The 18,965-nt window shown below is 31.8% G+C and overlaps 3 protein-coding genes and 1 long non-coding RNA gene across 4 annotated transcripts; all 4 read right to left on the bottom strand.

Moving 5' to 3' along the window:
* Positions 1-788: 788 nt before the first annotated feature.
* On the bottom strand, positions 789-3,390 carry LOC128286418 (uncharacterized). The gene is made up of 2 exons (XR_008276973.1): positions 3,319-3,390; positions 789-1,722 (listed from the first exon to the last, which is right to left on the bottom strand). It is a non-coding gene; the product is annotated as an uncharacterized LOC128286418 (long non-coding RNA).
* A 68-nt stretch (positions 3,391-3,458) lies between these two features.
* Positions 3,459-4,313, bottom strand: LOC108488111 (putative disease resistance protein RGA3). The gene has a single exon (XM_017792418.1). It carries the CDS (start codon positions 4,311-4,313, stop codon positions 3,459-3,461), a length of 855 nt encoding a protein of 284 aa, XP_017647907.1.
* Positions 4,314-14,882: 10,569 nt separating this feature from the next.
* Positions 14,883-17,663, bottom strand: LOC108488350 (putative disease resistance protein RGA3). Its single transcript, XM_017792636.2, has 2 exons — positions 15,274-17,663; positions 14,883-15,130 (listed from the first exon to the last, which is right to left on the bottom strand). Exon 1 carries the CDS (start codon positions 16,137-16,139, stop codon positions 15,282-15,284), a length of 858 nt encoding a protein of 285 aa, XP_017648125.1. The 5' UTR covers positions 16,140-17,663; the 3' UTR covers positions 14,883-15,130; positions 15,274-15,281.
* On the bottom strand, positions 16,504-17,480 carry LOC128279342 (putative disease resistance protein RGA1). The gene is made up of 2 exons (XM_053024543.1): positions 17,185-17,480; positions 16,504-17,032 (listed from the first exon to the last, which is right to left on the bottom strand). Exons 1-2 carry the CDS (start codon positions 17,478-17,480, stop codon positions 16,504-16,506), a joined length of 825 nt encoding a protein of 274 aa, XP_052880503.1.
* Positions 17,664-18,965: the final 1,302 nt, after the last annotated feature.

Below are 18,965 nucleotides of genomic sequence, written 5' to 3'. Positions count from 1 at the left end.
ACAAAAAAAAAAAATAGGGGACAACAAATTGATTATGCAGTTTAATTTCCTTACGTCTATGAAACCTAACTTAGTGAGATGAATCCACTATTTTTGAAACAAATATAACCACTGAACCTATTTCTAACACATCCTAGTAAAAAATCCTTACTCTTGTATCTCAAAGGCTAAAACTCTCACCATTAAATCCTCTCTTTAAGAACTTAGTTTGTAATCTCAAATGCATTTACAAAACGACGTTCCTCTATGAACTGATGAGTACTCACTCTACATAGTTCTAACTTAAACAAGCCTTAAATATATAAGAGTTAAGGGCTTTCTAAGATAAAGATAAATTACAATCAATATCCCATTAAAATAACCTCATAAAAAGACTTTAAAAATATCCTAATAGAGTCTAGAACAAATAAGAGATCATCAAGATAAGTATTCTAATCTATCCCGATTCAATTTCCATATTTCACAAGATTCGATTGCTTGATCAAATCTGATCGAATCTTAAAATATTTGTTGGACCACAAGATGGATAATCAAATAAGAGCCAACACACGTCCACAGGATCATTTAAGTCAATGCCTAACTGATTTGGTTGAAAATATTTTCAGCTCCAAATAAGGCAAGTTACTTGTCGATGTGCTAGCGGAAGTGGCCAATTTCTTTGGCACTTCGATAGCCACTTAAAAAAAAGCACTTGTCTTCACTATTTAGAGCAAGTTAACCTTTAATCCATCATGATCTGCCAAATCTCATCAAAGCAATTATCTTTAATGTAAGGATACAAAAGATGATTAACTCAACTCATATCTTTATGGATTTCATATCTTAATATAATAGGTAAGTAGACCACATAAGAATCTTTGAAAAATAATCTTGATTGATTCAATCTTTTCCCTAATGATAAACATGAGATTGGCTACACAAGATCCTCAAAAAGATGCAACCAAATCATCAAAATATTTTGGTCAAACATGCTAACAAATAAGTCTAGTTATGTGCCTGGCGTAGTGATTGAGGAAGTGGGCACTTCCCTTGGCACATAAACAACCACTTTAAAAGTTTAGGTCAGCAATCTTCCTCTTTGTTATTTTTGACCTAAAGCAATGCAACCAATTCTTCAACTAATAAATTTAACACAAATATCAACAACAAGTTCCAAGTTCCCCTCAAACTCAGTTTATTCTATCACCCTGTTTTGGACAAAAATCCAAAGGAACATTAGGCAATTGCAATTGAATAACCATCTCCATAAGTTGAAGTTTTATCAACCATAAAAAGTGATAACATGTAAGCAACATCAAGAATATACAAAACAAATAATAACAATAAGAATGGAAAAGAGAAATTCCCCTATAGTAATACCATTAGCACACTCCCCCTTAGTTGTAGCATCAAGACACTCCCCTCAATAAGATGTTTCAGTAAGTAGTGCAATGGATACTAACTCATCATCAATTTCGTATGTGGGAGATGTAAGTCGTGGAACAATAAAGTTCTTTATCATGAGATCTTAAGAGAGTAGAAACATCTTCATGTTGATTTTCAAAAGTTGTTGCATAAGTTGTCACTTCACATTTCACTTGTGCATCTATCAACCATTGATTTTTCATCGTCCATATTTGTTTTTGGTTGTATCTTGGCTAAGTTAAAACTTGTCTTCTAACATTTCCCCATCTCAAATCTTTCAGCATCTTATAACAATGTGGTCTAGTATGACTAACCATGCTACAATAGATAAAATTAGTTGATTATAAGAGTCTTCTATGGAAAAAATCTGTATAATAATTTGACGTCACTTGATATATTCAACTTTATCAAAATTATTTAAAAATACTAAGAAAAAATAACAAAAAATAAAGAAGTACTAAAATGTAACAAAAAGCATTGATAGACATAAAGTATATAATTCCAATAAAAATAAAAGAAAATAAAAAATAATAGAAATAATAAAATAATTAACTAAAATATTTTAAAGTATTCAAATTACTCCTATTACTTTCAAAAGAATCAAAAGAGAGTATATTATATTTCTAAGATTAAATTTTGATATTAGTCCCTGGACTATGTAGGTGTAGTCCATGTACTTTAATTTGATCATTTTAGTTTTTATATTTTCAAAATTTCAAATTTTAGTCTTTAGAAACTACAGCTACTAAATTCATTGAATTGAGTTATGTTATTTCCAAATCTTATGCAGCAATATGTAATGAAGTTTGCTATTGTAATATATTACTAAAAAGTAATTAATGAATTTAGCAGTTGTCATTTGTGTCAAGTCAATATTTTTAAACTTAAAATAAAATAAGGACTAAAATTATCAACTTGAAGAATAAACACTAAATCTACCCCTTTATAGTCAAGTACATAACTAATTGTAGAATTTAACCAAACCAATTTAATTGCTACCAATTAGGTTAAGACAAAAATTTAAAATTCAAAAGGTACAAGAACTAAACTTGATAAAATCAAAATACACAGATTAGTTTTACAATTGAAAAATAATATAGGGATTAATAGCAAAATTTGACCAATTTAGAAAAATAAATACATTATTAAACTGTTCATAAATGTGTAATATAAAAATAAGTGATAATAAAGACAGACAAAAATTAAAATATATAAATTAAGTAGAATATATATAGTATATATATAGTATGCATAATACTTTAAGTCTTAACACAAAAATATTACAATTTTTTTAAAAAAATACAATACATAACATCGAGCCATTAAAATTTGGAATATGTGAAGCAAGAAGTGCAGACTTATTAGAACTTAAACTCATAATTTGAAATCAAAATGCAAATAAAGTAAATAATTTCTATAGCTTTACTAATTTATTCATCTTCACATTTTATTCAATTAAATTTTATTTCACTTAATTTGATTTAAAAAATTAAATTGAATTACAATGATAAAATAAGATTCATCAACTTGACTAACTCGAAATTTTTCGCTCGATTAAATAACACACTCATCCTTAATTATAGGTGCAATCAATGTATAAATCCCCACCATTTTTTTTTCTTTATATTTAATTACAAAAAAAGGGAAACAAAAACCATATTGCAAGTTTTTTTTTTTTTATGAAATTTCTGAAATTTTAGTATTTTCCCCTTTCCCAATCAACATGTCCATTATAGTGCCACCTTAATATTCCCTTGTTTGTGAGGAATTGCAAGAAGTTAGTATATGATATTAGCTTCTCAAAGAGGGAAAATCAATATTAAAGAAAAACTAATAATAGGCAACTTGAATGTTAAGTAAAGATGACAAGAAAAAAGAAGTTTGTCATATTTATGGCAGTAAATAAAAGCTCACCACTTATTATTTTGAGTAGAAGCAACCTCCAAATCATGTATATACCTGATAACATTTTCAATTAAATCTCGGCTTTTTAAAGAAAGTAAAGAAAAGGCTTGTACATACAGAAATTAAAGTATGGCTGCATACCTCAAATTTTATTTGAATAGTCCATCTCTTAAACAGTCGTTTTTAAGCCATTCCTGCCAATCTAAACGCCCATTTATATAGTATCTGTTACTCAACTCCGTACACCCGTAAAGTATTAGATGCGAAAGTCCGGTGAGGCATTTCATTTTTTTGGATAGACATTCTAAATTGTCACAATCAACCAACACCAAGCATTGAAGTGAAGTCCAATTTCTTAATCGACTTCCTTTCAATTTCTTATCTTTAATAGTTATTTCTAGATATCTAAGCTCAATCAAGCTTTCCATGCTCACAGGCAATTGCATCAAAGGAGCACCCCTCATTCTTAATGATTGTAACCTTCGAAGCTTATAGAAAGAACTTGGAAGTTTCTTTATATTGCAACAGTTGGTCAAGTCAAGTTCTCGTAAGTGTTTTAAGGCACCAATGGAATTCGGTAAAGTTGCCAATGGTGAATCCTGTAGACAAAGTGCCCGTATGTACTTAAAATTGGAGACACAGAGACTTACAAGAGATTCATGAATAGCCTTTGATTCCTTTGAAACCTCTTGGACCATTACTGTTCGAACATTTTTCAATTTAGTAAAAACTTGAGCAACGTTTATCTGCTTGTCATCACAAAATGATAAATGTCGAACATTTTCGTCAATGGTTTTTGTTTGGCAATTCACTATTTTAAACTCTTTTTGGGACACTTCTAATGCAAGATCATGTATTAGATCGTGCATTTTGAAGGTAAACACATCGCCATAATCTTGGTTCATTTGGGTGAGGCACCTTGATATCAATTCATTCAAATATTGATCACCAACGTCCTCCCAGTCTTGCTTTTGCTTTGGGTGCTCAAGCAGTCCATTTGCCATTCAAAGATAGACGACTTGATCACTACAATAGATCTCATCCTTTTTGTACAATGACAAAAATGCAAGACATTGTTGCAAATGGGATGGCAAATGATTGTAACTCAACTTCAACACTGGTAAAATATCATTTTCACTTTATTCAAGCATCCATATTTCACTGTCTCTTATAGAGATCCAATAAGATTCATCAGTTTTCAGAAACAAATAGGCTTCCCAGTGTTCTCACTGCCAAAGGAACCCCTTTTCACTTTTGTACAATTTCTTTCCGGATTTTCATTAGATTTGGATATTGTTTCTCATCCTTATTATTAAATGCTCATTTTGTAAACAAAGTCAAGCAATCTTTAAAAGGGAGACGTTTCAATTCGTAAGGGTGAATTGAACTCATTATAAAGGCAACCTTCAAACTTCGAGTGGTCACAATGATTTTGCTTCCACACAAATAATCCATTGATCCCAATATATCTCTTGACTTCGCACGGTTTCATCATCGAGAACCAGCAAAAACTTCTTATCATTCAAAAGACTTCTCAAACAAATTTGCAAAGCTTCAACCGTTAAATTATCACATTTCTGTCCCTTATTTATGGAGTGAATGATGAGCTTGGGCAATCTAGAAAGATCAAATTCATCTGAGACACATATCCATATCTTTAATGGGAAACATCCGGTAACCCGATCATCTTTGTATACCAATTGAGTGAGAGTGGTTTTTCCTAAACCCCAAATTCCAACAATGGGAATGACAGTGATGTTTGGATCCTCACTTGGTTTCATCAAGAGATCAATAATATTCTCTTTATCCACATCTTTACCAATGACATCAGAAGAATGCACACAAGAGTGAGTTTCTCTGTGAAAAACATGCCGGTTGTCGGTACCTTGTCCTAGATTAAAGTTGTTCCACTCAATGGCAAGTTCGTTTAGCCTCTGATTGATGGATTTGATTTTATGACCCATTTTAAAAGAGAAGGAAAGAGGCAGAGAGCATGAAGCTAAAAATCGAACCTTGAAGCTGATGTTGGGATGATTGACCACCTGTTTGCGGAGAGCTTCACACTTGAAATCATCAACAACATCTTCATCATCGTAAAAGATGTCTCTGAGCTTCCACATAGAGGCGCAACTTCTCATTCTGGTGCTGTTGCCGCTCAGCATTCAGCAGCACAGCTTTAATGCTGCTCATGGTTTCCTTGAGCTTTCTCAAGTCGCTTTCGACTTTAAAGGCCAAGGCAACTTCTTCCATGGAGAGATGGGCTATTTTCTCCACAACCCTTTGTGCAATATCTAACAGAAACGTTTCTGCCATAATTGAACACTAAGAGCAAAGCAGGAAATGCAATTGTTATAGGGAAAGCAAGGCAATGAATGAAGCAGTCAAAAATGATTTCTTTTGAGCAATATATCCAAGTTGCTTTGCGCAAATCTCGGATTGTGCATCAGCGAATATATATTTTACATTGACTTGACTTCCAGTATCAACAATTCCTGAAAGTGACTCGCATGTTTGTTTTTTTTCTTACTTAAAATTGTCATTACTAGAAAACACCTGTATTTCTATTTTTATTCAATTCAACCCCAAATTCAAAAAATAACAGGCAACTAATTGCATTTGTGGCTAATGTCAATTGACTCCCACATATTTTTCTTCTAATTTTATAAACTGTAAGAAAAAGTGATAATTTTAGTTTTAATTAAATAATAAATATATTAGATAATTAGTGGAAGTATGTAATCACTTTAACGATAATGATTTAAATAAAGCATAACCTCTAACCATTAAACTTGAACCAATGTCATATTATTTGTTCAATTAAAATAAATTTAAATTAATAATATAATTTTTAAATATAAATTAAAAATTAAATAAATGAGGATTTTATATATAGTACCAATTCTCTATTTAAAGATGTAATATTTGAATTATGATATATTCGGTTATATTTTATTTTTGTTTATGTTTTATATACATTTAAATGAATTCCTTTTGGAGCAATATTTTGAGATTTTATCCCTTTCCTTGTTAATATTTTATGCCCTAAAGGTTGATAATCTTGTTTTACTAAACACATAAGGATTAAATCCTATAATACAAGATATGTTTCAGTCTCCGATGGACGTGATAATATTATATTAAAATAATTAAATATGATAAACACAGATTAGATATATAAATATTTTAAAATTTGTATAATATAAGTTAATAATATATCAAAATTCTTTTTAAAAAGTGTATCACGTGTTATCTTTGTTTTCCTTCTACTCGCTTTCTCTTTCCTTTTTTTTTTTTTTAATAGGAAAGCAGGTGAAGAAGTATGATAGGAAAATAAATAAATAAAGGAATAAAAGAAGCAGCATAGTGGGGCGTGGGGCTCAAACACCACTTTGCTTTCTTTTGAATATTATTACTTGTTTTTGTTTAATCACTTTTCTTCTTTTGCTTTTTTTCCCTTTACTCTTTTTATTATTATCATGGATTGAGAGCAAAAGAAACTAATATTATTAGAAAAATAGAAAATAATATTAATATTAATGGTTGCATCGTTAGTTATAATCCACCTTGTATTTGGTCTTGTGCAACTTGTTTTATTACTTGTCATATTTTGACTTAATTATCTGGATTATTATTATTTATATCTTTTTGAGTAGCAATCAGCTAGACTATAATTGATGATGAATTTCAAATAAGTGAGCACATTTTTAATGGAGAACTAGTATGATCTATTTATTTAAAAAATACCAAATTTGAAAAACTTAAAAGTGAGGAGAATCTCTTCCATTCCATGCCATACCAAGTACTCAATTGTGCACAATTTTAATGGCATGATGGGACCATACTAGTTTAAGATTCATATATTGAAGACTTGTTTAGTGTTTTAGGTACAAGATTTAGAGAGAACTATTTTGTTCATTACACTAATATTTTGGAGTGCAAATTGTTTGTAAACAAATTTTTTTTATCCAGTTTATACCTAAACTTTCAGGAACGAAAACTAAGTTGAAGAGTGAATCTAGTTAAATGTATAGGGGTGAGGTTATAGCATGGTGATTGCGTTAAGTCCAAATCACATCTTTAACAGTTGATTCATAATGAATTATTCTTTGAATAAGTTCATGAAGACATAAGAAAGGATTCTAAACTATAGAAACAAAAATGGAATTATGGGGAGTTTTCGACGAACTCAACATGCTTTGGTCGATGGGAGCGAGACAAGTTCTTGAAATTGATAGGTTAGTGGCAATCAAGTTAAATGGAAAAATTCTAAATGAACTGCCAGCTAATGTTTTAGTCCAGGTAATCTAGTAGCTGCTACAATAAGGATAAGAAGTACATGTTACGTGTACTTATAGAGAAGGAAATCAATCTACAGATGCAATGGTGAATTTAGCAAGAGGAAATAGTTTGGAGCTACATTGTTTCAATATTCCTTTTGATGAAGTTCTGCAAATCTTGCATAAGGATGGAGTTGGTGTAGCAGTTCCTAAAGTGGTCCTTGTTAGAAAATATGAACATCACATATATAATAAAAGTAATTATATCTTATTATTTACTATCACAAAAGATTAGCCCAAATTAAAAGTACTTTAATTTGGTTGAGGTTTATTGGACTTTATTAATTAAATAAAATATGGGCCAAATATGTGTAGATACTCTAGTAACTAATTTTTAATTGATGACCGCTGATTAGAAATTAGGGTTAATGTGCAAAAGTTATATATTAGGGTTATTGTAACGCCCCAATATTTCTATTTCTATTTTTATAATTGTTTGACACAACTGTGTATCTGCTTCAATGATTAAGTGTTCTGGGGGTGTGTATGAGGTCTTGAGTTAAAGCCTTAGCTTTAGCAAATTTTGGTTATTTTTTGGAATTAAGCCCTATCTTTGTTCAGTGGGCTTATATTTAATTTTTTGTAATTTCATATTAGAATGAGCCTGCTGGTTCAAGTGATAAGGGTGTTGGCGTGTTGGAGGTCCTGTGTTCGAATCCATGCGTGAACGTGGGTATTATTTTTGCTCAGATGCGTGTAAGAGTTTCGGTTGGGTTGGATTCCCAAAGTGGTTGAGTTGTGGTGATAGTGGGAGAAAATTAGGGGATGTGTACCATATCTTCTCTTTTTTTTTTTTTCTTAAAATTTCGGTTTCTTTTCCAATTATTTTTCTGACGTCAACTCCTTCTTCTGTTTTCCTCTGCTATTCATTTTCTTTCTTTTGATTCTTCTCTGTTTTGATTCATCGTCAACCTCATTTTGGGGTATCTTCGATTTCTCCTTAGTGTGGTAAGTAAGATTCTATTTGTATGTTGAAATACTCGTTTTTCCAATTTGACGGATGGAACCTCAATTTCTGTGTTGACAGCAGTAAATCATGAGGAGCAGGACTCTCTTCTTGCAGAGCGGTAATCAAAATCGTTGTGGTATTAGAGTAAGTGTTGGACTTTGGTATTGGTTTCGTAGTTACAATTTAGTCATGAATTAAGTCTGACTCTAAGCGTTGGTTTGTCGGTTTTTAAGTTTCTGGAGGCTTGAGAGTGGTTTCGCATCGAAATGATACCAGGTGGGTACTCGAAATACAGAAAATGAAGTTTCGACAAAAGCCAAAAAGGACACTGTCGACGCCACACGGGCTTGTGGTCGCCCGTGTGATAGGCCGTGTGAGAGGACACGACCGTGTGATCAACGAAGGCATGGCCATGCTCAGCACACGACAGTATGATGGCTCGAGTGTAACCGTGTGAGCTACACAGGCTAGGCCAAGTTAGGCATGTAGGCCCACACGGACATGACACACGGGCATGTCAATTATTGGGCTAGGTCGTGTGGCTCACACCAACAAGGCCAATCTAGGCTCATAGGCCACACGGGTATGTGGGCCCATTATACTAGGATATTTCGTAAGGTCACACCGGCCGTCCTAATCGACTGTGGGCCTACCGTAGGGTCAATAAATGCTATCTAACCCTGAAACTAAGTGATATGTTAGACTAAAATATGGTTATGAGCATGCTTATATTTGTATATCTGTTATCTGTTTATAAAAGCATGTTAAGGATGATTTATTTGTTAACTCTGGATGTATGTTATTTTATCTGATATTGGGGATAGGATGATGTATAATGGAGGAAGTGTTCTGAAAGGCATTTTGTGCCTATTATCTAGCAGCATGGCTGCATTATATCTGTTATGTGCCGCGTCGATACAACATAGTGTGTAGGGATGGTCAAAGATGGTATGTAAAGGATAAGGGTAGGATATCTGATTCTAACTCTGGTTTGTACATCTGTATCTGTATCTGTATCTGTATTTGTAATGGGCTTAAGCCCTATTCTGTATTTGTCTGGTTCTGATTTTTGGTTATGTGCATGCCTAATTCTGTAGGGTTGCACACTGAGTTTACATAAACACACTCTTTCCTGTCTATTCTATATAGGTAATCCATAGTCTTAGGCGGATCGGTGCAGCGGATGACTCGACAGTGACCACTCGCCAAAAACTGTTTTATTTTATTTATTTACAGTTTTATTTAAGTTTGGCGTTATGATTTGAGAGTTTGTATTTTCTGGACTATATGGACTTTTAGCTGTTGGTTTTGGTTTTCTTGCTCGTTTAATGCATGCTGTATCAAAAAGTTTTTATAACAACCCGATTTTGTGGCTAGTCAGAATAGTGGTCTCGGGACCACAAATCTGAAGTTGAATAAATTATTTTATTATTATTTTGATGTTCTAGCATGATTATATGAATGGAAAATTTGGTGAAGTAATTTTAACATTTGCGAGACCAATTAGGAAAAATGACTAAATCGCATAAAATACAAAAGTCCTAAATTGATAGCTAAAAGTGTCAAATAGCTAGAGAATAAAAATTGGAGATCTTTAAAGGGCAATTAGACCCTATTGGGATAGCTTGGCTGGCCATGGGAGGTAAAAATGCTGAAAAGTCAACATTAGGTATGTTGATGACATAAGGTGTAATATAATAATACCCTAAGTGCCTAGCCTTCATCATTTTCATCTATTCTTTCTTCTCAACTGAAATTTTCAGCAAGAAATGGGGTTTTAAGAGCTTGAAATTTCAGCAACTTTAAGCCTTCACAAGTAAGTGATTTTTATGGTTTTTCTTGAACATTTTTGTACTTTTGAGACCCTTAAAGTATAAGCTTTCAAATGAGGGTACTGTTTTGCAAAATGATTAAGAGTTTAGGGTTTTTCCATGAAAGGATTTGTAATGTTTTCTGAGTTTTTATGGAAGAAAATGAGTCTTGGGTGTCTTATAAACAACTTTTGTGAAAGATGTTAGCATGAAATATTTTGGGAAAGGTTCTCCAAGACTGCCATGTCCTGATCGACCACGACCATAGCTACCACTAGATATAATATTCTTTTGGAGCAAGACATATGGACTAATGAACCTCTACCACCGCCAGAGTATCCTCCTCCACTCTCGCACCGATTACTCTCCAAAACTCCAGTTCGAGGAATTCATCATACAGGAAGTTTCACTTTTCTCCCTATCTTATTTTTATATTCTAATATCTATCTTTGTACATTGAGGGTAATGTACATCTTAAGTGTGAGGAGGTATTTACTTCATTATCGGAAAAATCCCTAAATGACTGCCTTGTTCTCTTGGAAAGCTCTTATATCGTATTTAGGATAAATTTTGATTAATTTATGACATTGATTGATATATCTTGAATTAAAACATAGGCATTTATGCATTGATTGTTTAAACCTCAAGACATTAGAGAATCAAGCATGATAAGTTGATTTTTAATAATTTAAAATTTTAGGTTGTTTCCCCAAAGTTTAGGTATTATTTTGAGTTAGAATTCACAAGTTTTAAACATCAAAAAGCCATAATTTTTGTGAGATTCTTGAGCCTTTTGAGCATCTATTAATTCTTTCATGCTCACTTTTATTATTGCTTTGAGTGCACCAGTATTGAACTGTTATTCTAGAACTTGCTTTATTATGCATGTCAAGACCACACCATTTGATTTGATATGTCAAATTGATTAAGGCACTTAGGATTAACCCACTCATTCCATGAAAAGCCTACCTCTACGATTAACCCCTAGTAAACCCCCTTGAGCCTAACAAGCCATTTCTTATATTACCCTTAATATTAACCCTTAACCCATTATTGTTGAAATCCCCTAAATTAATCCCTATTTTTGTCGAGATTTGAGTTGAATAAATTGCTTAGCTATGTCTTGTTCTTAATAGTTAGTCTATGTTATTTAACTTGTTCTTAAAAAAAAAACATGTATACATATTAGTAGTGATCTTCTGTTTGTAAGCTTCAGTATTTAAATTCCATAGTTAGAGAAGGAGTTATGTTGTACGAAGTGATGATTAAATATTTTTCTAGTTAGGTAATTTTTCAACTCAATCTCGATTCTAACCCTTTCTTTCAACTTGTGACCACACCCCCTAACCAAGCCTCATTACAGCCCTTTAAAGACCTTTTGATTGATGTATCATCTTAAATTATAGTGGTGGAGATTTGATTTTCATACAAGCCTATGGTAATGACTTTTCATTATTAACTATTGAGTGCTTTATTTATTTTCCTTAAACACCTCGAGTGATTTGAGTGAATCTTTAGTGAGGATGTGAAAATCTGTGATATTCTAAATCAAAGGTAATTACTTAGATGAGGGGAGACATCTATGTTTGCATGATTAAATACTCAACTTGGAATGTTTGAAACTTTTATGTTCTTTTAGTTGAATTCTCAATGTATGATTACCTATGGATTATTTTGAGATATTATCAATAGAAATTATAAGTTGAGAAGAATATATTTTGATTATGAGTTGAGAATTTTGCTTGAGGACAAGTAAATGCTTAAGTGTGGGGGTATTTGATAAACCGTAATTTATACATATTTTTACCCCATGTTTAACACATTTTATGGATGATTTCCCATTAGAATTGGTGAATTCGACGCTCCTAATACTTTAATTTCATGTTTTATACTTAAGAGAGCATAGGAGAACGAAAGGAACGAGAAATGGACCAAAAACAAAGAAAATGGGCCAAAGTACGAAATCAACACGGCCTGGACCTCCTCACACGGGCAGACCACACGGTCGTGTCCATTTGGCAAGCTCGAGCACGGCCTGAAGTAATCACACACGGGTGTGTCACACGAGAGTGTCCCTGCCGAGCCAAGTTGAGTCCAATTCGGAAAAGGCTAATTTTGAGGGCTCTTAGGCATTCCAAAGCCTATAAATACACCCTAGAAGAGGAAGAAAGGGGGGACACATAGGGAGAGAGTAAGAAATTACTCCGAGGAAGCCGATTGATCCATCTCAGAAGCCGGATTCATCATCAAAACTGAAGATCTCTCCTCAATTTCCCTTTCAGGAATTTTGGGTTTTCTTTATGTTTTGTATTCTTTATTATTTTGAGATGTTTCTTATTTAGTTATGAACTAAAACCCCTAAATACCTAAGGGGAATGATACCTAAGATGAATCTTGTTATTATTTTTTGAATTGTATGATAAATATTTAACTTGTTCTTAATTATGTGTTCTTAATTCTTGTTTTGATATCCCAGGATACTGATTCAAGATAAGCTCTTATTCAGAGGAGGAATAGACCCTGTCTAAGAGTACATTTTCCATAATTAAGCGGAGTTGTTTGCGCGCCTAAACATAGGGTGACAAGATTTTGCCGGATTAGAGTGAAACCTAATAAGGGGATCCATAGATCGAGTTAATGCAACCCTAGGGTGTTAATTAGAGAAAGGTATCAATTATTCAATCTAGGGATTAGACGTTATTAGTCTTGAATAGGGATAATAACATAACTTAAGGATCTCTACGGAACAAGTTAAATGAATAAATAGTCCGATTCGGAGCTAGAATAACAAGTACAGTCTAGGTGGATTTTTCCTTAGGTATTGTCTTAATTCAATTGATTTTCCCAAAAGCAATTCCCCAATTCTATTCTCTGTGAGTTCTTAGTTTAGATAATTAGTTAGTTAAAACAAAACATCTTTCTTCTTAGGCTAGATAATAAAAAGACAGTCATTACTAGTACTTTTAGTTCCTTTGGGTTCAACAATCCGGTCTTGCTTAAAATATACTACTGTTCGATAGGTACACTTGCCTACATCACGATAATAGTTAGTTTCAAGAACGATTAATTATAAATATTTAAAACCTCTCACGAAATCACGCGAGCAGTTGTGTTCATAGCTCTACCGGTGCCACTTATTTATAGGAAGAGAAGGTAGAACCCTTATAGAGTTGTAAAAGTTTATTTCCACTAGAAAAATGATATCCTAGTTGAACTAGGATATAGGGGGCGACAACCCTAGTTAATGATACTAGGGTTTTGTCGTCCCACCTCCTTACATGAGGGGTTTTGGGTCTCTCTCACATCGGGTCCAATTACGAGTACTTCCTAGGCATTTTTGACCCAATACTTTGTAATATGATCCAACCTGATTCAATTTTTCTATTTTCCAAAATAAAATTTAATATTTACATATTAAATAATTTTTTCATCCCAAATTTACCCTAGTAAATTTTTTTACAATTTTACCCTTGATAAAATTTCGAGAAAATTCGTTCAATGTGTCACAACTCAACATGTTCACTATGATCGAAATATTTATTTTATTTTCAGGCTTCAAAACAATCCAAAAACATAAACTCATTCTTCCATCATTTTTTAAGTAGTCATATATAGGATTGCAAGTTTTCATGTTCATTTTCATTTTCAAATGATTTGATTTCTCTATTTCGGAGAAAACCATAATCATTCTTAAATGTTTCTCATTTCTCTTTTTCTATTCATTCCATTCATTTCTATTCAAATATGCAATTCCTTTTTGGTTTCAACGAGCTAGCGGAAGGACCAATTGGACATATGTACTTGAGGCTCAAATGATTTATAATTAAGTTTCGATTTTTCATCTATTAATTATAAACTCATTTAGTCACGAAGTTATTCTACTATAGTGTCAAGTTTGAGCTCTCCTCAACGACATACCATTATGAAAACAACTACTCAGAGCTCGTCCACTGACCTTGTCATAACTGTGTTACCCTCATAGGATATCCTTGAGGAGCTAAACAAGTAAATTACAAAATTCAAGTTTATCCAACTAAAGTGTCATATTTTTTTATTTTATTTTACTTTGAAAGAGTTTCAAATATATATGATTTTAAATTTATATGCTCTAGCATGAACTATTTATATTGTAACAAGATGTTATTTTGATATGTTTAATTTTTTATTTAATTCGAGCAATATAACTCAATTTGATTCAACTCAAATTTCATTTCACTCAACTTAGTTTGAAATTTTTTTAAATCAAGTTAGAATGATAAAATAGTGTCAACTCAACTAACTCAATTTTTTTTTACTCAATTCGTTAATTAATTACAAAAAAATGGGAAAAAAACATATTGCAATTTTTTTTATGAAATTTCATTTTGGATTACAGACAGCATTTGATGAAATTTTAGTATTTTTCCCCTATCCCAATCAACATGTCCATTATAATGCCACCTTAATATTCTCTCGTTTGTGAGGAATTGCAAGAAGTTATTATATGATATTAGCTTCTCCGAGAGGGAACATCAACATTAAAGAAAAAAAAATAGTAGCCAACTTGAATGTTATGCATAGATGACAAGAAAAAACAACTTTGTGGTGCATTAATATCATTGGATAGGCTTATAACTTATAGAAAGCCGAATTATAATAGTTAATGGAGATTTTTATGGCAGTAAATAAAAGCTCACCTCTTTTCATTTTGAGTAGAAGCAACAAATCATGTATATTTCATATACCTGTGATAACATTTTCAATTAAAACTCGGAGTTTTAAAGAAAGTAAAGAAAAGGCCCTTACTCAAAAAGAATATATATATATATATATATATATATATTATGAAATAAAAATTTGATAGAGAAATTAAAATATTGCTGCGTACCTCAAATTTTATTTAAATAGATCATCAAATGGCTTCCTTTTCTTTTGGAGCCATTCCTGCCAATCTAAACGCCCGTTTATATGGTATCTGTTATTCAACTCCATACACCCGTGAAGTATTAGATGTAAAAGTTCGGTGAGGCCCTTCATTTCCTTAGATAGACATTCTAAATTGTCGCAATCAACCAACACCAAGCATTGAAGTGAAGTCCAACTTCTTAACCGACTTCCTTTCAATTTCTTAGCTTTAATAGTTATTTCTAGATATCTAAGCTCAATCAAGCTTTCAATGCTCACAGGCAATTGCATCAAAGGAACACCTCTCATTCTTAGTGATTGTAACCTTCGAAGCTTATAGAAAGAACTCGGAAGTTTCTTTATATTGCAACAGTTTGTCAAGTCAAGTTCTCGTAAGTGTTTTAAGGCAGCAATGGAATTCGGTAAAGCAGTCAATGGTGAACCCTGTAGAAAAAGTGCCGGTATGTACTTAAAATTGGAGACACAAAGACTTACAAGAGATTCATGAATAGCCTTTGATTCCTTTGAAACCTCTAGGACCACTACTGTGCTAACATTTTTCAATTTAGTAAAAACTTGGGCCACGTTTATCTGCTTGTCATCACAAAATGATAAATGTCGAACATTTTCGTCAATGGTTTTTGTTTGGCAATCCACTATTTTACACTCTTTTTGGGACACTTCTAATGAAAGATCATGTATTAGATCGCGCATTTTGAAGGTAAACACATCGCCATAATGTTGGTTCATCTGGATGAGGCATCTTGACATCAAATCATTCAAATACTGATCACCGACGTCCTCCCAATCTTGCTTTTGCTTTGGATGCCCAAGCAATCCATTTGCCATCCAAAGATAGACAACTTGATCAGTATAATAGATCTCATCATTTTTGTACAATGACAAAAGGACAAGACATCATTGCAAATGAGATGGCAAATGATTGTAACTCAACTTCAAGACTAGTAAAATATCATTTTGACTTTGTTCAAACATCCATATTTCACTGTCTCTTATAGAGATCCAATAAGATTTATCAGTTTTCAAAAACAATAGACTTCCCAATGTTCTCACTGCCAAAGGAACCCCTTTGCACTTTTGCACAATTTCTTTCCCGATCTCATTAGATTTGGATATTGTCTCTCATCCTCATTATTAAATGCCCATTTTGTAAACAAAGTCAAAACAATCTTCAAAAGAGAGACCTTTCAATTCATAAAGAGAGACCTTTCAATTCATAAGGGTGAATTGAACTCATTATAAAGGCAACCTTCAAACTTCGAATGGTCACAATAATTTTGCTCCCACACAAATAATCCATTGATCCTAATATATCTCTTAACTCAATCCATCTTGCACGGTTTTCATTCCACACATCATCGAGAACCAGCAAAAACTTCTTATCATTCAAAAGACTTCTCAAACAAATTTGCAAGGCTTCAACCGTTAAATTATCACATTTCTCTCCCTTATTTATGGAGTGAATAATGAGCTTGAGCAATCTAGAAAGATCAAATTCATCTGAGACACAGATCCATATCTTTAATGGGAAACATCTGGTAACCCGATCATCATTGTATACCAATTGAGTGAGAGTGGTTTTTCCTAAACCCCCAATTCCAACAATGGGAATGACAGGGATGTTTGGATCCTCACTTGGTTTCATCAAGAGATCAATAATATTCTCTTTATCTACATCTCTACCAATGAAATCAGAATAATTCACACAAGAGTGAGTTTCTCTGTGAAAAACATGCCGGTTATCGGTACCTAGTTCTAGATTAAAGTTGTTCACAGTGGCAAGTTCGTTTAGCCTCTGATTGATGGATTTGATTTTATGACCCATTTTAAAAGAGAAGAAAAGAGGCAGAGAGCATGAAGCTAAAAATCGAACCTTGAAGCTGATGTTGGGATGATTGCCTGTTTGCGGAGAGCTTCACACTTGAAATCATCAACATCTTCAGCATCGTAAAAGATGTCTCTGAGCTTCCACATACAGAGGCGCAACTTCTCATTCTGGTGCTGTTGCCGCTCAGCATCCAGCAGCACAGCTTTAATGCTGCTCATGGTTTCCTTGAGCTTTCTCAAGTCGCTTTCAACATTAAAGGCCAAGGCAACTTCTTCCATGAAGAGATGGGCTATTTTCTCCACAACCCTTTGTGCAATATCTAACAGAAACGTTTCTGCCATAATTGAACTCTAAGAGCAAAGCAAGAAATGCAAATGTTCTAGGCAGTTAAGCAGTAAAAAAAAAGGAAGTATTTTGAGGGATATATCCAAGTTCTTGGATTGTGAATGAATGGATGTATTGTGCTCGTGAATTCCATATCAATAATTCATGAATGAGACGCGCACATTGTAAAAAGTAATCTTTCTTACAAAATCATATATTAATGGTTTTAACATATTTTACAAACTACAAGTCATGGAATCAAAACTCTATATCAAAAACTAGGGTATGATTCTATATATTAATTAAAATATTATATATATTAGTTTTTTTACTCTTGTAATAATAAATTATTTAATATTTTTAAATTTAATTAATAATGTGAAAATAAATTTAAACATATTATTTAATGAAATGTTTTATTTTTAAATAATATTTTTACATATGGTAAAAATAGTGTAAAAATTGTATTCTGATACTGTATATTACAAAATTTTAAAATAATTTATGAATAGTAATGATATCAATATATTAACAAAAATATGTTAATTTAATTGTTTACGAGAATAAAACTTGAAAGAAAAAATATGTTTTTTTTTTAATTTTATTTTATCATTTTTTGTGATAATAGCAATACTTACAAATTTATGATTATTTTATTTTTATAATTATTGTCCTTTTTAATTTTAAATTCATTATTTTTAAGTGTATTAAAATAATTTTAACAATATTGTTTAAAAATTATAATTCATTGTATTACGTTAGTAATAATATTCTTTTTATATCTTTTTAATTTTTTTAAAAATTTAACCTAATTATTTCGAAAGTTGAAATAACTAGAAGCACTTAAAATACTCTTATATATTTCAGGATTCCCATTTTTAACCTATTTATTCTGGAAGTAAATTTAATTGCTAACGGGATGATGGTGTGATTTATAAAATGTAAATATGTGATTATAAAATAACAGTGGGAATTCCAATTAGAATATATTTAATTAGCAAAAACTTAATTTCTCCTGTGCATATTAATTAATTAAAATTATTTATAACAGTAAATATTTTTAATTTACAATTACTTAATTTCTCCCGTGCATGCTAATTATTTATTTGATAAATAATAGTGGAAATTCCAATTATAATATATTTATTTGAGGAATAAATTATTGAAATTCAAAATATATATTTGGTTTGATGGTTTCATATTTTGGTTATTTGGAAGAAATAGAGGTGGTGGATGGAATTGCGATTGGAGAAGCGCATGTGATAATCTCAACAATTCTCCATATTTTAAAGGAAATATTCATATGTTATCATTTTGTTTATTTAAATAGAATATAAATTTATATATCTTTTTATTTATAATCTGAATAATTATTCATATGTCATCTACTACTTGCATTTTACCATAGATAATTATAATTTTTTTAAATATAATGGTAATATATTTCTATTTGCAACTTGACTTGCATGGGTTGATTATTACTGACAGTTGAAATAATTAAT

This window comes from Gossypium arboreum, chromosome 13 (assembly GCF_025698485.1).
Source record: "Gossypium arboreum isolate Shixiya-1 chromosome 13, ASM2569848v2, whole genome shotgun sequence".
Lineage (NCBI taxonomy): Eukaryota > Viridiplantae > Streptophyta > Magnoliopsida > Malvales > Malvaceae > Gossypium > Gossypium arboreum.
Note: the sequence above shows the minus strand (reverse complement) of the source record. Positions and strands in the feature narration are given on the sequence as shown.